Below are 17,052 nucleotides of genomic sequence, written 5' to 3'. Positions count from 1 at the left end.
TTGTTTTTATTCCAAAAACTGCAAGTTACAACCCATTATAAGTACTAGGAGCAGTCACTGTATAGCGTCTGGGGACCAACTCTGCCTTGGTCAAGGGCATTGACTGGATAATTAACCTAACATACATGTTTTGATGGTGGGGCAAACCAGAGCAAACATGCAAACTCCACACAGAAAGGCCCTGCCCCAGCCGGGATTTGAACACTTCTTGCTGTGGGGCAACAGTGCTAACCACTGAGCCACTGTGCTGCAGTCCAAACCCTGTTCTCACCATGCAGTGGATTTCATTTTTAAAATCCTTATTCATTCATGTGTTTTTATTATAAAAGAATAAACGAATACACTATTATTAACACATCCCACACCTGTCCTGGGACATTCAATGCATTCTATCTATGAAATAATCAGTTTAAATGGAAGTTTAAACATAGATTTAATATGCATTGTTCTTACCATTTGCTGGAGGAGACCCAGAGACTCGCTGCTCCATTGAGCGTAGTGTGTGAGCCAATCACAGCAGAGCGCAGGAGTCAGGGCGCTGCAGAGGATGAAGAGCAGGATGGTCCAGCTGAACATGATGAAGATGGCGATGCTGATGGTGACGATTGTTGACAACAGTGGTGGCTGCAGAATGAGTTCTGATGTGTGTTCAACATGCTGCTGGAGTTCAGGACTTTTATTCCAGAGAGGAAACTGTTTTCTGTTAGTAAAGTGAAAGACAAATAATTTTATGCTGATTTAATAAACTATATCCAGCTGATATGAGTTCAGTTTAAAGATATTTAGTGTAAAAACAGCAGAATCAGCCCGTACAATGAGGCTTACTGTTTGAAATATGATTTAAAAAACACAGACATCAGATCATGATAAAAATAATTTAAAGAGGAATTATTTTGAGATACTAAGTCATCAAACCTTCTCATTATAATGACTTACAGAATCTGCTTTTCCCCTTGCTTTGGCGGAAATGGGCTTCCATAGAGTTACATCTGGGAGAGCTTCTCTTCCCACAATGCACAGCGGCACACTGCTTTATAAATGTATGCGTGACTTCCGCTCTGTCTCTCTGTCTGCTGGAAGCATGCTCTGCAGATGTCTGTCCGGCTCGGTGGTCCGTAAGGTGTGTATTTAAGCTGCTTTTAACAAGTGTTGGTGTAACAGCGCGGATGCATACACGTTACTGAAGGAAGTAAACCCCTCACTGCAGAGTGAAACAGTTGGTAGCTCACTGAGAGGTGAACGTCTGACGGTAGTTTTGGACAAAATGGCGGTTAGTGTTAGTTAGTGTCCTGACATCGTTAACGTGCAGTGTTACAGAGTTATACGATCTCTGCGGAACACCAAGCACATGAGCGCAAGAACTGGGCTGCCGCTAGCTGAAACAGACCGATACTGCGCAATGTGTACGGTAGGACACCGCACAAAGAGCACAAACTTAGCGCCGAGGAGAAATATTAAACCTCCGGTGAGTAAAGGGAGAGGAGCTCATTGTGGTACCGTCAGTGTTTCCCGCTCCTGGTGGGTAGAAGATGACCTCCTAATGGAGCTAACATAACCCGGGAAATGCTAACAGTACGCACCCTCGTGCGTTCTTCCAGGCGGTCAGACTCATTCACTCGGTAATGTGACACTTGTTGACTAAGCATTTTATTCTCAAAATATATCTATTGAATAATTAAACATTGGTGCTAAAACACATTTGTAGGGAAAAAAATCTAATTGACAAACTTTAATGGGCTTAATTTATCCAGCGTTGCTACAAATACACAGGCTCTTATGTAGTTCTCATTATTGCATTAATGCACATAATTTGGTTTGTTAAAGATGATAAAATGTATACAATTCTCGATTTGATGATTCAGTGAAGTGCTTACTATGTAATTAATATGTGCAGGTATTAAAATCCCAACTACCGGTAACTGGAAAATTTCAGACTAGCTGACTCATGCATGTTGCCTCCAGCCACAGCTGCTTAGGAAGCGAAGTAGTATGCTGAACACTTGTGATTGGTCACCCTCAGTCAATATTGAGTGCTGTTATGCCATGAGGTATCGAAGAAGGAAATCTGGATCTCTGGTGTATTTATATCATGTGTATGTATAAGCAGTATTTGTCTAGTTGAAGCTGGTTCCGAAGTCACTGTGAATGAAGTAAACTGCACAGCCACCATCAACACTGCTGATGCAACAGTCCCTGCTGCAGTTTGTGGTCTTGAGGAGACTTCCACGTGCAGCAGAGCCTGACTGTAGATTGCCGCCCTGCTAATGTTTGAGAGGATTTAATCATTTTGCACTAATGTGGTGATCATGTTGTCTTTCAGACAGGCTGGGTCCCGGACTGAACACACTTGAAGGCAGAGCGACCGCCATGGGATAGGGCTACCAACCTCCTGCCTTGCCTTTGGCACTAAAGGTAAATATACAGAACTTTAACAATAAGATGACAGGGATAGATTGCTCTACTTTATTGTAGCAGAACCCACATGGTGGTTCCTTCCCATCCACCCCAGCTCTAAGTCAGCTGACCGGCGATGTGTGTCTGGCTCAGTGTTACAGTGCTGGTAGAGGAAGACTCTGTACCTGGTCTCAGCTGTGTGGGCTCTGTTTTAGAGTCTGCTGCTTCTGAGCTGCTGCAGAGCGCGGCCCAACGAGAGTGGCCTGTCCTGGTCCAACAGCAGGACAGGCCTAGTGCAGGGCCGGACATTTGGTTACACCACAGGCTTTTACAAATGCAGTCTTTTGGGTTGGGGTTGTGCTCTACGTAAGCCTGACCATCAGGGCTGCAACTAACCATTGTTTTTATAATTGCCAAGTTGTCTGATCCAGTGTCAGAAAATGCTTTAAAAAAATACTCAAAGATTGAATTAATATTTGACTAAAATTAATCAACTATCATTGCAGCTCTACTCTCTCCCACTGCCACCAGGTTCAACCTGTACCCCAACTCCAGAAAACCCTCTAGCTTTAGCTTGCATTGTCAGTGGTTACTGGTAAAGGTTGCATTTAGGCTCAGTTTGTAGAGGGGGAAATATAAATTTAGATTTCTTACAATATTGTGATAAGTGTGCTTTTCTATAAATTGAACGACAGGCCTGTATTTGTGTTCTAAGTGATGCTGTTCCTTGTTGAGGGATGTCTAAGGGATCACTTTACACCAGTGAGGAGCAAGCTTCTAGAAAAGTCAGACTTAAACATTTGTCTACTGCAGCTTCTTCACACGTGTAGCATTATGAAAGACATGACTACAATTGTGGCTTTGTGCATTTTAAACTCTACCTAAACTTAAACTTGTCTGACCTAAACGTTTGCTTGTGCTGCAGGAGGAGCCTCTGATGAGCTGCTCAGTGCAGAGCTGACGGGTCACGCTGCAGGCTGACTGAGGGTGAGTGTGGATGAACTGGTTACTTTTCTATATTCAAACAGTCGAGTTCCATGCTGTGATGAATGAAAAATATAACACATCATGCAGACAAACATCATGGTGAACTTTAATCCCTGAGCATAGCAGCTGGCTGTCAGCAGTGGTCAGTGTGGTTCTGGTTGCACCAACTTCTCTTTATTTCTCTCCAGGTGCATGTGGAGCAACTGGCCTGCACGGGGCAAAACAAGGGACTGAGTCTCACCCTCAGGTGTGTTTGCTAGTCTGTCAGTATTCTGTATGTAGTGTAGAGACAATGAAACCCAATCATGTACTACCGTGGCAGAGACCACCTCTCTGCTGGGGAATCTCTGTATTGGGAGAAAAACCTCAGGACTTGGCACAGGTTAAGTAAAAACCATTTACCAGAACCTGACTGAAGACCTGAAACATGCTGCTTTTAGTAGTCTTCATACTAGACTTGAGCACGAGCTGTCTGCTAACTCCTGTGCTTTGTTTCCTGCCAGGCTGGCTGAATGAGTGGAGAAGTTCCTGTTCAGTCAACGTGCTGTGCTGCTGATGGTCATGTTTAAGCCCTGTCTACTCAACCTGACTGAGGTTGAGGCTGTAAATAGAACTTCTGTACATTTTGTTGGATAATGTCCTGAAGTCATCACTGATATCTACATGAAATGATGTCAGCCTTAATGAATATAAAATCTGGTCTGAATGAAGAAGAAATGTGTATATAAAAAGTGATCTTGCGTCACCTTGATCATCCGCATTAGTGATTTGTCATTGGTAACACATTAACTGAGTTAAATAAAGCCCTGAAGAAAAAATTTGTAATTGAATGTGTACTTTATTTACAATAACTACCATTATTGGACCAAAGCCATGTCTGACAATACCTTCTGAGGATGGGGAAGGTTCCTACTGAAGATGTAAAATGACTGGTTTCTGATTTCGTGGACAGCTGGTAAATGAGTGACGTATGAAAACAGGAGGAAATGGTATTAGCTAAGGATTACTTTAATTGGTGGATTAATCTACATCTGGTGCATTGGTTTCCAACCCTTTCCCTTAAAGGACACTTCAAGGAGAAGCTGATGACCTGATATTTTGTGGATATTTCATATTCTATTCAAAACAGACACTACAATGAATGCAGGAAGTGAAGATGAGTTTTGAGCAGATTTCCTATTATTGGATTACAGGAGTTTTTCTGGTATTTTTAGGATTTTCTTAATACTATGTATTTTGCTTTTAACAATCATGTAAAAGGCTTATTTGACATTCAGTGTTTTTGTCTCCCTGGTACTTGGCAATAGTTCTAATCCAGGACAAGACTGTTTATCAGAAGACTTCTTTGAGCTCTGAAATGTGCAGATATAGGCCCACTGTACGTTTTAGGGTTGTTTTTACACCCTTTAAAATCAGAAAGGTACAGCGACTCCCTGTAAAGCTTTGCTGATCCCAAGGTTGGTAACCACTCCTCTAGTGAATATTCGGGGCAGCAGGACCGTGTATGATTGAATCCAAATAAACTGGGATCATGGTAATGAAGGAATGTGGTGCAACAGTGTGGCTCAATGACCTGTTTTTAATAGTTTTAGAATAACAATGGAGCTCTATGGCACAGAGAAACAGGTTTTGAATGAATACAATTACTTTAAAATATATAGAATATCTTCAGTTACATACTTGAATTACAGTTGCCATGCAGGCTGTTACTAATAAAGAAAAAAGGTTGTGATAAGTGTTAGCCAAACATTCCAGTCACTAATTTGTGACCATTAAAGCAAAGCATTCATATAAAGTCTAGTCACTGAAATCTTCATGCACACTGGCTGCTGTACAAGAGTGATATCACATTAACAGCACAAACCCCAGCCTGTCCCTTCCTCACTCTGTTTACTGAAATAAATCACAAAGAACAACTAGCAGGATTCATTAAAGAAAATGATGCCTGTTGTTTGATTTTTATCATTAGGCATTTGATTTTTTCACAGATTATCTGTCTCATGTATTACTGTCCGGATATAGTGAGAGTTGTTTTGAGTCAATTTGTGATTGTTTACATCTCTTTAGTTGTTTTGAGTCAATCTATCATTGTTTCCTTCTCTTTGTCATTGTTTTGCCTGGTTATTTTATTGCTCTTTTTAGTCAATTTGCGTCCCTTTTTAGTCGTATCTATTTGTTTTTCTGTCTGATTGCCTCCCCAATTAGACATTTTAATCACTTCAAACAGAGGAACCCCCTTGTGCCCCTAGGCTTGTGCACCATAGCCTTATGCATCCATGTTTGTACCCTATATAGAAGCAGCTGCATTTATTATGTTTCTCTACTCGTTTATTTAGGTTTTTGTGTTTCCAGAGGCTGACTCGTCCTCTGACAACTGACACAGAGAGACTGCGGATCCAAACCTAAAGCCAAATGCAGGGTAGACGGGTTCAGTGAAGGTACAGTGGAAGGTATGGAGGTGGATCAGTGTGTCAGAAATGACTCTGAAGAAAGACAGAGTGCCAGCATGCCAGTCCAGATACACTGCTACTTTCTGTGGGAGAGTGTATGGTGGGATACAGATAGTTTTTGATCTGTCATTGTGCCAGGCAGAGAAGAGATCAACAGACACAAACAGAGCCCAGGACTTGTCGTTCCTTCCTAACCTGCAGTCATTGTCATCTCCTTTCCTACTGATTCCTCTGTAAGTCACTCCTATAGAAAGCCATCCCTCCCTCTCTACCTCCCAGTAACAGCGACCAGTCAAACCATTAGCACACATTACTGCATATAAAAAGTCAAATCTGTCAGGGTGATTGGGATATGGCAGCGTCTCTCTCACTGTTTCTGCTTTCCGGTTTTCTTCAGAGAGGAAAACATTTGTGTTTGCTGTATTTGGATCCAGTGTGAGTTCACAGGCATCTGATGGACAGAATAAGACAATACAGCACTGTAATATAAAGTATAGAGTTAAAACAAAGACAAGAAAGAAACAAAAAATAAAGATGACTTCTGGGGCATTTTGATAAAAGGCACCAAATTACCAATTTTAAAGCTGCAGTAGGTAACTTTTATAAAAATACCTTTTTGTCATTTTTGCTGAAACTTTCACTATATCCTGACAGTATTACACGAGACAGATAATCTGTGGGAAAATCAGGTTCCTCTGACTCCTCCTAGTGCTCCTAATGGCATTTGCAAGGTCCATGGGGCCTCGACAAAAACAACAAATCGGAACTGATACTGAAGATAGTTGATGGTTGAGTCTCATTCCCAGGGTGTGGAAGCTACTTTGGAACCCTGAGCTGAGAACCCAAACTGTCTTTATAACGTTCTCAGCTCTGATTGGTTGTTTTCCTCCAGGCCAGGTGGTTTCTTGCTAATGCCTTTAGGAGCACAAGGATGGACCATGGGAATCAGATTTTTTTCCCACAGATTATCTGTCTCATGTACTACTGTCAGGATATAGTGAAAGCTTCAGCAAATATGACAAAAAGGTATTTTTATAAAAGTTACCTACTGCAACTTTAAAACTCCGTTTTGCCAAGTGGAAGTTAAAGATTCCACAAACCCTATAATACATTCAGCAGCAGTACAGTAGCTGCATAGCAAGTTTAATTGCTATAATTCATTTGTGGCACTTTGGGGCAAATGTACTTGCATGACACTTAACGGGCATTTTGTGAATAAAAAGGCACTGCTCATAGTACCCTATTACCCCTCTAGAACACTATGTTCTCTGAATGCTGGGCTACTTGTGGTTCCTATAGTCTCTAAAAGTAGAACAGGAGCCAGAGCCTTCAGTTACCAAGCTCCTCTCCTGTGGAACCAGCTTCCAGTTGTGGTTCGGGAGGCAGACACCCTCACCACATTCAAGAGTAGGCTTAAGACATTCCTCTTTGATAAAGCTTATAGTTAGGGCTGGATCAGGTGAGTCCTGAACCATCCCTTAGTTATGCTGCTATAGACCTAGACTATCGGGGGATTTCCCATGGTGCACTGAGCTCCTCTCTTCCTCTCTCTTTCTGCACTCATTCATGTCCCATTAATTCATGTTACTAACTTCACTTCTTCACTTCTTGTGCTTTCTCGTCTCGCAGGTTCTCATGGATCCTGGTGGAGCCTCCTGCCATGGTCCTGCTAAATTGCCATTGCCAATACTGTTGTTGCTGTGCACCTGTCTGTCTGTCTGTCTGTCTGTCTGTCTGTCTCTCTCTCTCTCTCTCTCTCTCTCTCTCTCACCCCAACTGGTCGAGACAGACGACCACCCACCTAGAGCCGGGGTCTGTCCTAGGTTTCTGCCTTTTAACAGGCCGTTTTTCCTTGCCCTTGACGCCAAGTGCTTGCTCATGGTGGTACTGTTGGGTCTGTGTAAATAATGTTATAAAGAGTTCGGTCTAGACCTGCTCTATTTGAAAAGTGTCCTGAAATAACTTCTGTTATGAATTGGCGCTATACAAATAAAATTGAATTGAAAAAATGTAAATTGTTTTGACAAGCTGCACTTCCTGCATTCTCCATAAATTAATATCAAAGGTATTTTATGTGCACTGCTTTGTTGTCAGGAATATAACTAAAAGTTCACTTACATTTCCTCAGGCCTGGTTTCAGCCATTGTTCTCCTCCATGGTCAACCCTGGAAGGAAGGGGATAGACAAGGTCAGACCTACAAATTATGTTCATAAGTGAAACCTGTTTTTCACAGAAACCATTTTGACATGAAATAGTGGGGTAGTAAGTAGAGGACCTTAATTAGTATAATTGGTAATGCCTGTGTTTACCCTATCATGTCAAAATGGCTGCTGTGAAAAAGGTCCATTGTGAGCTTCACCTTCAGGCTCAGCTCGCTCATAGTCCAGTACAGGGTTTGCATTACTGCCGACATGGCACCGATCCATTATGAATAAGATCCCAACATTCTCAAACTCCTCTCACTTGGGGCAGAGGACTCATTCTCAACTTAAGGAAGAAATCCACCAGTATCATGGTCTCAGAATTGGCACTAACTTTCAACCCTGCTGCCTCACACTCGGCTGCATACTGCCTCAGTATGCACTGGAGGTCACAGTCTGATAATACCACCAGAACCACACCATCCACAAAGACCACAGACATAGTCCTGAGGCCACAATACTGGACAACTCACACCCGGCTGTGCCTGGAGATTCTGTCTATGAAAATTACAAATAGGATCGCGACAACAAAGTCTGCAAGTTGTACCCGAGGGAACCATTCACATTGCTACCTTCCATCCCACATGATGTGACGTTGCACAAGAATCAGGTAGACAATTTAATGGAGAACCTGGTTCCCAACTTTGGCAGGCTTTCCATACCTAAGAGTATCAAGTCCCCAGTGTGGATCCCTCAGTCCAGCAGAAAGCAGTTTCAATCCCAAGTCTCCTGGATGGTTGTAGCTCAGGTCCAGCTCTCTCAGATGGGAGGGGTTGGAGCTCAGAGCCGAGGCCAGAGATACACAGCCTTCATCTGTGATCAGACAGCCCGAAAGCCTGCAAACACAAAGGAAAAACTGTGTTGTCAACAGAAAGTTGTTGGTTTTGTGTTTTTATTTGAGACATTTCTTTAGTAGAATATTTAAAATACAGTTCTAATATGTTAGGGTTTAATAAGAAAGGCAGTCAGTAGACAAAAGAAAAAAGACCCTCGTGAAAAATAACTTAGAGATGCTGGAACCTACTGCCAAAGCACAGGAAATCCATCAAAGGTTAGTCTTTTGTTAACTGACTAAATTCAGATCTGTTGGAAAGGTTGATGAATCCTAACCTGAGAGTCTCCAGTCTACAGTTTGGATTCTTCAGTCCAACAGAGAGCAGCTTCACCCCTGAATCCTGCAGGTCATTGTTTCTCAGGTCCAGCTCTCTCAGACAGGAGGACTCAGAGCTGAGAACTGTTGCCAGAGCTTCACAGCTTCTCTCTGTCAGGCTACAGCCACTCAGTCTAAAGATGCAAGAAAGATAAAAAAATAAAAATAAAATACATTACATTTATTTTGCAATGATAAAGGTTATAAAGTATATCTGAAGAAATCTATTAAATCTACATACACAGATTCTTTGGAAGCTTTGACCACTGGCAAGAGCCTCAGAAGAGCCTTTTCCGATGAAGAATATTTCTTCAGGTCAAACACGTCCAGGTCATCTTCAGATGACAGCAAGATGAAGACCAGAGCCGACCACTGAGCAGGAGAGGGTTCCTCTACAGGGAGTCTTCCAGAACTCAAATAGTGTTGAATCTCCTCCACTAGAGAATGATCCTTCAGCTCATTCAGACAGTGGAACAGGTTGATGCTTTTCTCTGGAGAGGGATTCTCCCTGATTTTCTCCTTGACATACTCGGCTGTTTCCTGGCTGGTTTGAGAGTTACTTCCTGTCTGTGTCCGCAGGCCTCGTAGGAGATTCTGATTGATCTCCAGAGATAGGCCCAGAAGGAATCGGAGGAACAGGTCGAGGTGTCCATTTGGACTCTGTAAAGCCTTGTCCACAGCACTCTGGTAGAAGAGCTTAGATGTGTTGCTTAAAAGTTGAGATGTCTGGGGGGTTGATTTGTCCTCTGCCAGAAGACTTATTCCAGAGTTGATGAACATCAAATCAAGATAAAGAGCAGCCAGGAATTCTTGAATGGTCAGATGGACAAAGCAGAACACGTTCTCCTGGTACAGCCCTCGCTCTTCTTTAAAGATCTGTGTGAACACTCCTGAGTAAACTGAGGCTGCTCTGATATCAATGCCACACTCTGTCAGGTCTGATTCATAGAAGATCAGGTTGCCTTTCTGAAGCTGCTCAAAAGCCAGTTTTCCAAGAGACAGAATCATGTCCCTGCTGTGTGGATTCCAGTGTGGATCTGTCTCAGCTCCTCCATGATACTTTACATTGCTCCGTTTGGTTTGAACCACCAGGAAGTGGATGTACATCTCAGTCAGGGTCTTGGGCAGCTCTCCTCCCTCCCTGGTTTTCATCACATCCTCCAGAACTGTAGCAGTGATCCAACAGAAGACTGGGATTTGGCACATGGTGTGGAGGCTTTGTGTTGTCTTGATGTGGGAGATGATTCTGCTGGCCTGCTCCTCATCTCTGAATCTCTTCCTGAAGTACTCCTCCTTATGTGGGTCAGTGAACCCTCTGATCTCTGTCACCATGTCAACACACTCAGGAGGGATCTGATTGGCTGCTGCAGGTCGTGTTGTTATCCAGAGGAGCGCAGAAGGAAGCAGTTTCCCCCTGATGAGGTTTGTCAGCAGCACATCCACTGAGGTGGACTCTGTAACATCAGTCAGGATCTCAGTGTTGTGGAAGTCCAGAGGAAGTCGACACTCATCCAGACCGTCAAAGATGAACACGACCTGGAACTCTTCAAACCTGCAGATTCCTGCTTCTTTGGTTTCATTAAAGAGGTGATGGATGAGTTGTACCAGACTGTACTTTTTCTGTTTCAGCAAATTCAGCTCTCGGAAAGTGATCGGAAATGTGAACTGTATATTTTGGTGGGCTTTGTCTTCAGCCCAGTCCAGCACAAACTTGTGTGTTAAGACTGTTTTCCCAATGCCAGCCACTCCCTTTGTAATCACAGTTCTGATTTGGAAATCTCTTCCAGGTTTGAAGATTCTGTCACATTTAATTGTTGTTTCGGGTCTTGCTGATTTCCTGGATGCTGTTTCAATCTGTCTGACCTCATGTTCATTATTGATCTCTCCAGTCCCTCCCTCTGTGATATGGAGCTCTGTGTAGACCTCATTCAGGAGTGTTGGGTTTCCTGCTTTGGTAATCCCCTCAAACAAACACTGAAACCTCTCCTTCATGTTAGATTTGAGTTTAAGCTGGCATGCTACCGGAGACTCTGAATGATGACAACACATAAAAGTGGATCATCAAGTGAGAACAGCAACATATTTTTCAGGTGATTTGATATATTTTACTATACTGAACAAATGTGTGTAGCATGCTACCCCTACAGTCTCATAAACATTTGAGTGAATGAGGTGTAGCAGTGTGTACTTATGTTGTTCTGATAGCTGGTTCCATTTCGGATCCAGTTACCATTTGGAAAATACTTGGATTTACGAAGCTCAGACTTGACCAAATCTCTATCCTGGCAAAGACCAACGTAAGAAAGAGTGTGTTTTTTTTTTTGTTTGTTTGTTTTTAGCCAGCACTAACCATTGTTTTTGCTGATTAAAATGACAAATGTCAGTGACAGCAGATTATATTAACTGTAGCTAATTATTGTTAATATGTCAGTAAACTGACCGAAGACTCAGAGGGAACTTTTGGCTGTCTTTTCGTTGCTGTGCTCTCTGCAAATCCAGTGTCTGTACTATAATCGGGGGCGGCTGGTATATATGGGCTAACAGGGCTAAGCCCCCCCCCCCTCTTTTACATTAAAGATGAAAAACTATTATTAAAAACCTTAGAACATATTGTTTTGAATTTTGGTAGAACCTAGAGCAGCAACAGCACAAAAAAAGTGACAGAAAAACCCAGGATATATGATATATCTTGGGTTTTTTCCTGTGAATGGGCTAAATTTATTAAGCCCAAGCTTAGTAGCTAAGCTTCCATTGACTTTTGATTGATTTGATTGACAGGTGTCCAGCCTTTGGGCTGAATGAATTTAGCCCAAAGGCTGACCTTCGACCAATCACAGCGCAGTAGCTACAGTACAGTGACCATCGACCAATCACAGTAGCCACAGTACAGTGAGGCTAGTTCGTAGTATGGCGGGCGTTAGCATGAACATGAACAAGGTGGATTATTTACTTTCTAATCAATTTTCTTTCTTCTTTGGAGGAAAAATTGGAATTACAGAGATTGGGAACACATCATCCAAATGATGTTCAAATAACACAAAAGGACAAACGACAAAATCTTAGTTTTGTGTTACGTGGTTTCAGCGAACGGACTGGCTAACAGCAAGTGTAGCTAGGAATTCATTTTTCTGGTTCCATGTTTGCTGTTTGGAGGGGACACGGCTTGGACCCAACAAGGAATTGTGGATTTAAAATATTTATCCGACAAAATTGGGAAACATGAATGCAGCACGAGCCACATTGGAAATAGCGTAAAGTTGTCATTGCTGGGTAAAGTGAACATCGCCCGTCAGCTAAATGAGGGTCACCGCACCGCTGTACAGAGACACAACGAGCTGGTAAACACAGACATTCACTATCACGGACTGTGGACTGTATTGCATTTAGTGGGGACACAAGCTTGCCCTGTGGGGGTCCGATTAATCTCCCACTTCACTCCAGCGGGGACCAGTTCTCTTTTTTAGACAGTCAATCAGCCGATCACCTGTCAAACACACAGGTTGCAAAGACAGGGCCTGGAGAATGTTTCGTGCTTCATATCTGAACTGCTGACCACAGATGACAATCAGCCACATCCAGATGCGGACACAGCTGCAGCCGCTGTTGCTGCTGTGTGATGTGTTGACGAGTGTAATGCATTTGTTAGCCCACCCACCCAAAATCTCCACCAGCCGTCACTGACTAAAATCATTTGAAGGCAAACACCACTATGTACCACCACTGTACAGTTTTGGGAGTACTGTCTGTCTGAACAAATGACTGGCGACTGAGTGAGTGAAATGATGTCACTAATCACACCAATTCCAGGAGTTTGAATCACCTTGTAAAACTTGATACATCATATCACTATCTGAAGTTACTACTTTGATAGTTCTGCACCAGCACCTCTAGTAGGGATTTTTATCAAAACATTATGACTGGATAAACAAATTTGTTAATGGAATGAGATTAGATAACGTGCTGTCGAACCCTGTCTGGGTGTAGCATATAGCATGTGTACCTCCCCTGAAAAAATACATTTTGGAAATTTTTTCTTTGGTCAAATTTCAAACTTGTACAAAGCCTCTTACTGTTCTGCAGACAGTCAGCCAGCACATCCTGCTTCATTCTCCTCAGGAAGTTCAGTGTGATCTTCAGAAAAGCCTCTCTGCTCCTCCTTCTGTGCTCCTCCTCCTCCTCAGTATCGATCACATCCTCATCCTCCCTCTTTTTCTCCAAACATTTTGGGTCATCTGGAGTCAGAACCCTTTTAAATTTCTTCAGCTCATTCTTCACAAAAGTGACAATGTTCTCTTCAAGCACCTGGGGGAACAACATTACACTCATTGAACAATCTGTTGTATTGAACCTAACCCCTACCCTTCACCACGCAGGTAATGAGACCAGGTGCAGGTTATAGGAGGTAACCCAGCAAACGTGATTCTCTGACCTCACTGCAGGAGTGAGCCCTCTCCCTTTTTTGGGTGAGGTTCTTTCTGATATCTCTTTGGGGGTTTTATTTTTTAGCATGTCTCCCAGCTGTTCTGGGAGTGACTAGGGTTGCCCAGGGTATAGCTGGAGGAAGTTTTTCAATGGAAAAAGACTTAGGTCCTCCCCTCACCTAGTTGTCAACACAGCCAAGATTAAATTTCAACTGACTGGTCTAACTGGTGTGGGTGTGGCATTCTTGTAATCAGATTTGTTTTCATATTTAATTGTAGTAAAATCCACTGTCATCTGTTTACACACCATAAATATGGAGTCCAGGTCAGATTTGTGCATTCGGGCAGAGTCATCAGTGGGATCCTCAGACCTCGTCTGGTCAGTTCTGTGGAGTACACATGGAGTAAAGCATGTAGTATTAGCCAATGGTATGTATTCTAGCTCAATTTTACCCATGATCCATTCCTTACAGAATAATACACAGCATTAAACTACCCAGCCAACATGTATATTTGGGCCCCACATACAAATGCTGGCTGGGTACTAACACTGAGGCTGCTTTAGATCTTTATAAAAAAAAACTCCACTGAATGTACGCGTAAAAGTCTGCAACTTTACTACTAGATGGCACTAAATCCTACACACTACCCTACACACACCTTAAATGGGATAAGAGAACATCAGTGAATGCAGTATCAGTTTTATTATTTATACTTCATTTCAGGAAAAGAGCATCCATCTTTGAATACAAGAGGAGGTTCTCTTGACTGGTCACTCTTCATGGACACACAGCTGGTTTCAATGGACTCTTGTCTCTCTTCATGGATCCTGACAGACATAGAGGAACATCACCAGGACAGGAAATTAACATGGTCCATCCACAGGAGTGGCTGGATAACCAAGACAATATCCAACTAGAAAGTTAAGAATGCCATATTGTTCAAAATCTGGTTGGCAGGCTCTTCTCTGCAGGACAGGAACCCACCTCTTCAGACTACAACTCAACAGTCCAGTTACTTATGTCTCATTCCTAAACAATAACTTAACTGCTATAACACTGAACATGCATTAATTATTTGTTTAAAAGGGATATGCTCCCAATTTTGGCTCTATATATAAATAGCTCAGCAAAAGTATCATCTAAGTGAATGTAATGTAATGTAATGACACTTTTGGAGTTTAATAAAATCTGAAAATCTGAGTCATTGTATGATCATTTTAGATTTTAGGGTCTATGTTTTTGTTTACGTATAAAGACTTGTTGCAGTATTTGCTGCAAGATTTCAAGAATTAAGTCATAATACTTAAAGTTCTAATGTTATTGAAATAAAAAACACATGAAAAGAAAAGAAAGGATAACGAGTGTGAGACGAGTGTATCGTTACATCCTTATTTAATGTTATTAACATCTTACTTCATTTCAGGAGGACAGTGTCCATCTTTGAATGTAAGAGGTGGATCCCTTGAGTGGTCACTTTCATAACTCTCATCGCTGGATGCACAGCGGGTTTCAGGGGAGTCTGGTCTCTCCTCATGGATCCTGCACATATAGACAGAGGTGAGAATGGACACAGTAGTTCTGCTGAGGGCTTTGTCTAATGAGTTTCTTTCACTTTTCTAGAGGGCTTGGAGCCATTATTAATGATATTAGTTACAACATTGCTTTGGCTGTAATGGCAAGTCAACATGTCTGAAGAATCCTGCTGAAAACTATATGCATACTTAAAACTATTTTAACCCATTCATGTCCACAGCTAAGCAGCTATTCTGGATTGTTACAATACATATACATTAAGAAAAATATTCTCTTTTGTTTTTCCATGGTCCAGTATTGCTATTGTGGAGAACATTTCATATTGCATTCCTGTGGGATAAAATGAGCCCTAACCCTAACCCTAACTAAATACTGTAGGATACAGAAGTGGCTGTATCTCAGAAACTATAAGGTGTTATATCAAATCCTTCCACTGGATTCAGAACAACCTCAGTTTCAAGAATATGTGCTTTGATCCAAACTTATTTTTGTGATCTTTTTTGCTTTTTTAAAAGAAAATCTATATTGTCTACCGATTGAAGCATAATAAATTTACATATTCTCATGTGCATGACATGTTTTGACAGTTTGTACAGCAAATTGAGTGTTTCCACCTCTGTGAGGCTCCTCCTTAACATACTTAATATACTGTAGTCCATAGTCATTAATGGGTTAAGCTTACTTTGTTTGAGGAGGACAGTGTCCATCTTTGAATGTAAGAGGTGGATCCCTTGACAAGGAGTAGAGGTATAACCATACATCGATCTTCAACAATCCAATATATTGATACAAAGTGAAAACATCGATTTATATTGTCATCTTTATATTGTGTGGAATTTTGTGCCATATGCAAACAATGGCATTATGAGATAAAACAAATGTCTGGAAGAATTCAGCAATAAAAATTTCAAATAATTTTTGCTCTTGCTTTTTTTAGTTGCCTTTTTAGATCGCAGGGCCCCAAATCATATCAGCATCATATGGCGGCAGACTTTGTGATATTGTCCTAAGAATCTATACAGTATCGTATCGTGATGAAACACCCTTGATTGTCAGTAGTTTTGCACAATCTCTTGAGTGCTGGTCCATGCAACATTTGCGAGTGTCAATATTTCAGTGGCCGACCGACTGACCACCCAACAGTGACATACAGAGCCACGCTGTTAGTGTGGACAGGCACATTAAGTAAAGCATCGTAAACAGTTCAATCAGTTAATTCAACAGGTAAGTAATGTAAAGTGTTGACTACAGTACCTGTCCATGTTGGAAACCTGCTGCCACTCTGTTAAAAACAATATAAAAAAAGAGGGACAGAGATCAGTATCATCATACTGAACTGTACACATGAATTGATTGCATAATGAACCAATAATCTGCTGGTCTTATAGTGTAACACTTTCTATTCTCATATTGGAACACTTTTAAAACTGTTACTTTAAATAATCAATATACTCAAATAAGATCAAATTATTTACATGGATGAAGAAAGCTCTAATTAAATATTCACCAGTTATTAAATGTGAGGCTGATACTATATAAACAGACCAGTAAACAGGTCTTTAATGATCAGTTACACTTACTGAACAGATTCCCGTAAATGTCCGTCACTCCAGCAGCTCACTTCTGGTCTGTATGGAGGAAGTCCTACACACACACCATAGTCAGGAAATGAGTAGACATTGCTTAACTTTATCTGTACTGTGTATGGCTGCTGCCACACTATCATACTGTGCTATCAAGGCATGCAGTCTGACTGGTCTAAACCTGCAAGTAGAAACCACATCTGTGACCAAGGTAGAGCGGTGGAGCAGTTTCACTGAGAGTCTATTATGGCTTTAATTGGACAACATTATATACAGAGAGGTAAAGAGTAATATGCTACACAGCATACAGAGGAACTTGATCACATATGA

At 41.7% G+C, this 17,052-nt stretch overlaps 1 protein-coding gene, 1 long non-coding RNA gene and 1 other non-coding gene across 4 annotated transcripts; 2 read left to right on the top strand and 1 right to left on the bottom strand.

Annotated features, from left to right (window-relative positions):
* Nucleotides 1–1,019: 1,019 nt before the first annotated feature.
* Nucleotides 1,020–4,137, top strand: LOC127375278 (uncharacterized). Its single transcript, XR_007887343.1, has 5 exons — nt 1,020–1,120; nt 2,321–2,412; nt 3,320–3,381; nt 3,570–3,628; nt 3,885–4,137. It is a non-coding gene; the product is annotated as an uncharacterized LOC127375278 (long non-coding RNA).
* Nucleotides 2,505–2,704, top strand: LOC127375314 (small nucleolar RNA SNORA74). Its single transcript, XR_007887371.1, has one exon. It is a non-coding gene; the product is annotated as a small nucleolar RNA SNORA74 (small nucleolar RNA).
* An 803-nt stretch (nt 4,138–4,940) lies between the features above and the next one.
* Nucleotides 4,941–16,843, bottom strand: LOC127375229 (NLR family CARD domain-containing protein 3). Of its 2 annotated transcripts, XM_051421211.1 has the most exons (12): nt 16,720–16,842; nt 16,394–16,421; nt 15,822–15,869; nt 15,020–15,145; nt 14,320–14,433; nt 13,912–13,990; nt 13,254–13,485; nt 9,425–11,213; nt 9,144–9,317; nt 8,696–8,869; nt 7,950–7,996; nt 4,941–6,282 (listed from the first exon to the last, which is right to left on the bottom strand). In XM_051421211.1, exons 2-12 carry the CDS (start codon nt 16,399–16,401, stop codon nt 5,714–5,716), a joined length of 3,360 nt encoding a protein of 1,119 aa, XP_051277171.1. In that variant the 5' UTR covers nt 16,402–16,421; nt 16,720–16,842; the 3' UTR covers nt 4,941–5,713. The 2 variants fall into 2 exon arrangements, with proteins under 2 accessions (XP_051277171.1, XP_051277172.1); XM_051421212.1 differs by lacking the exon at nt 9,144–9,317 and having other exon boundaries at nt 16,720–16,843.
* Between the last annotated feature and the right edge of the window lie 209 nt (nt 16,844–17,052).

This window comes from Dicentrarchus labrax, unplaced genomic scaffold, assembly GCF_905237075.1.
Source record: "Dicentrarchus labrax unplaced genomic scaffold, dlabrax2021, whole genome shotgun sequence".
NCBI classification, from domain to species: Eukaryota; Metazoa; Chordata; class Actinopteri; family Moronidae; genus Dicentrarchus; species Dicentrarchus labrax.
The sequence above is the reverse complement of the archived record's forward strand: the minus strand, read 5'-3'. Positions and strand labels throughout refer to the sequence as shown.

Excerpts from the sequence above, each read along its gene's own strand:
- LOC127375229 (XM_051421211.1), bottom strand. Across the intron at positions 15,146-15,821 it reads CACTGTCCTCCTCAAACAAA|GATCCATGAGGAGAGACCAG; the intron begins GTAAGCTTAACC and ends CTATATGTGCAG. Across the intron at positions 6,283-7,949 it reads GAAACCAGGCCTGAGGAAAT|ATGCCTGTGAACTCACACTG; the intron begins GTAAGTGAACTT and ends TCTGTCCATCAG.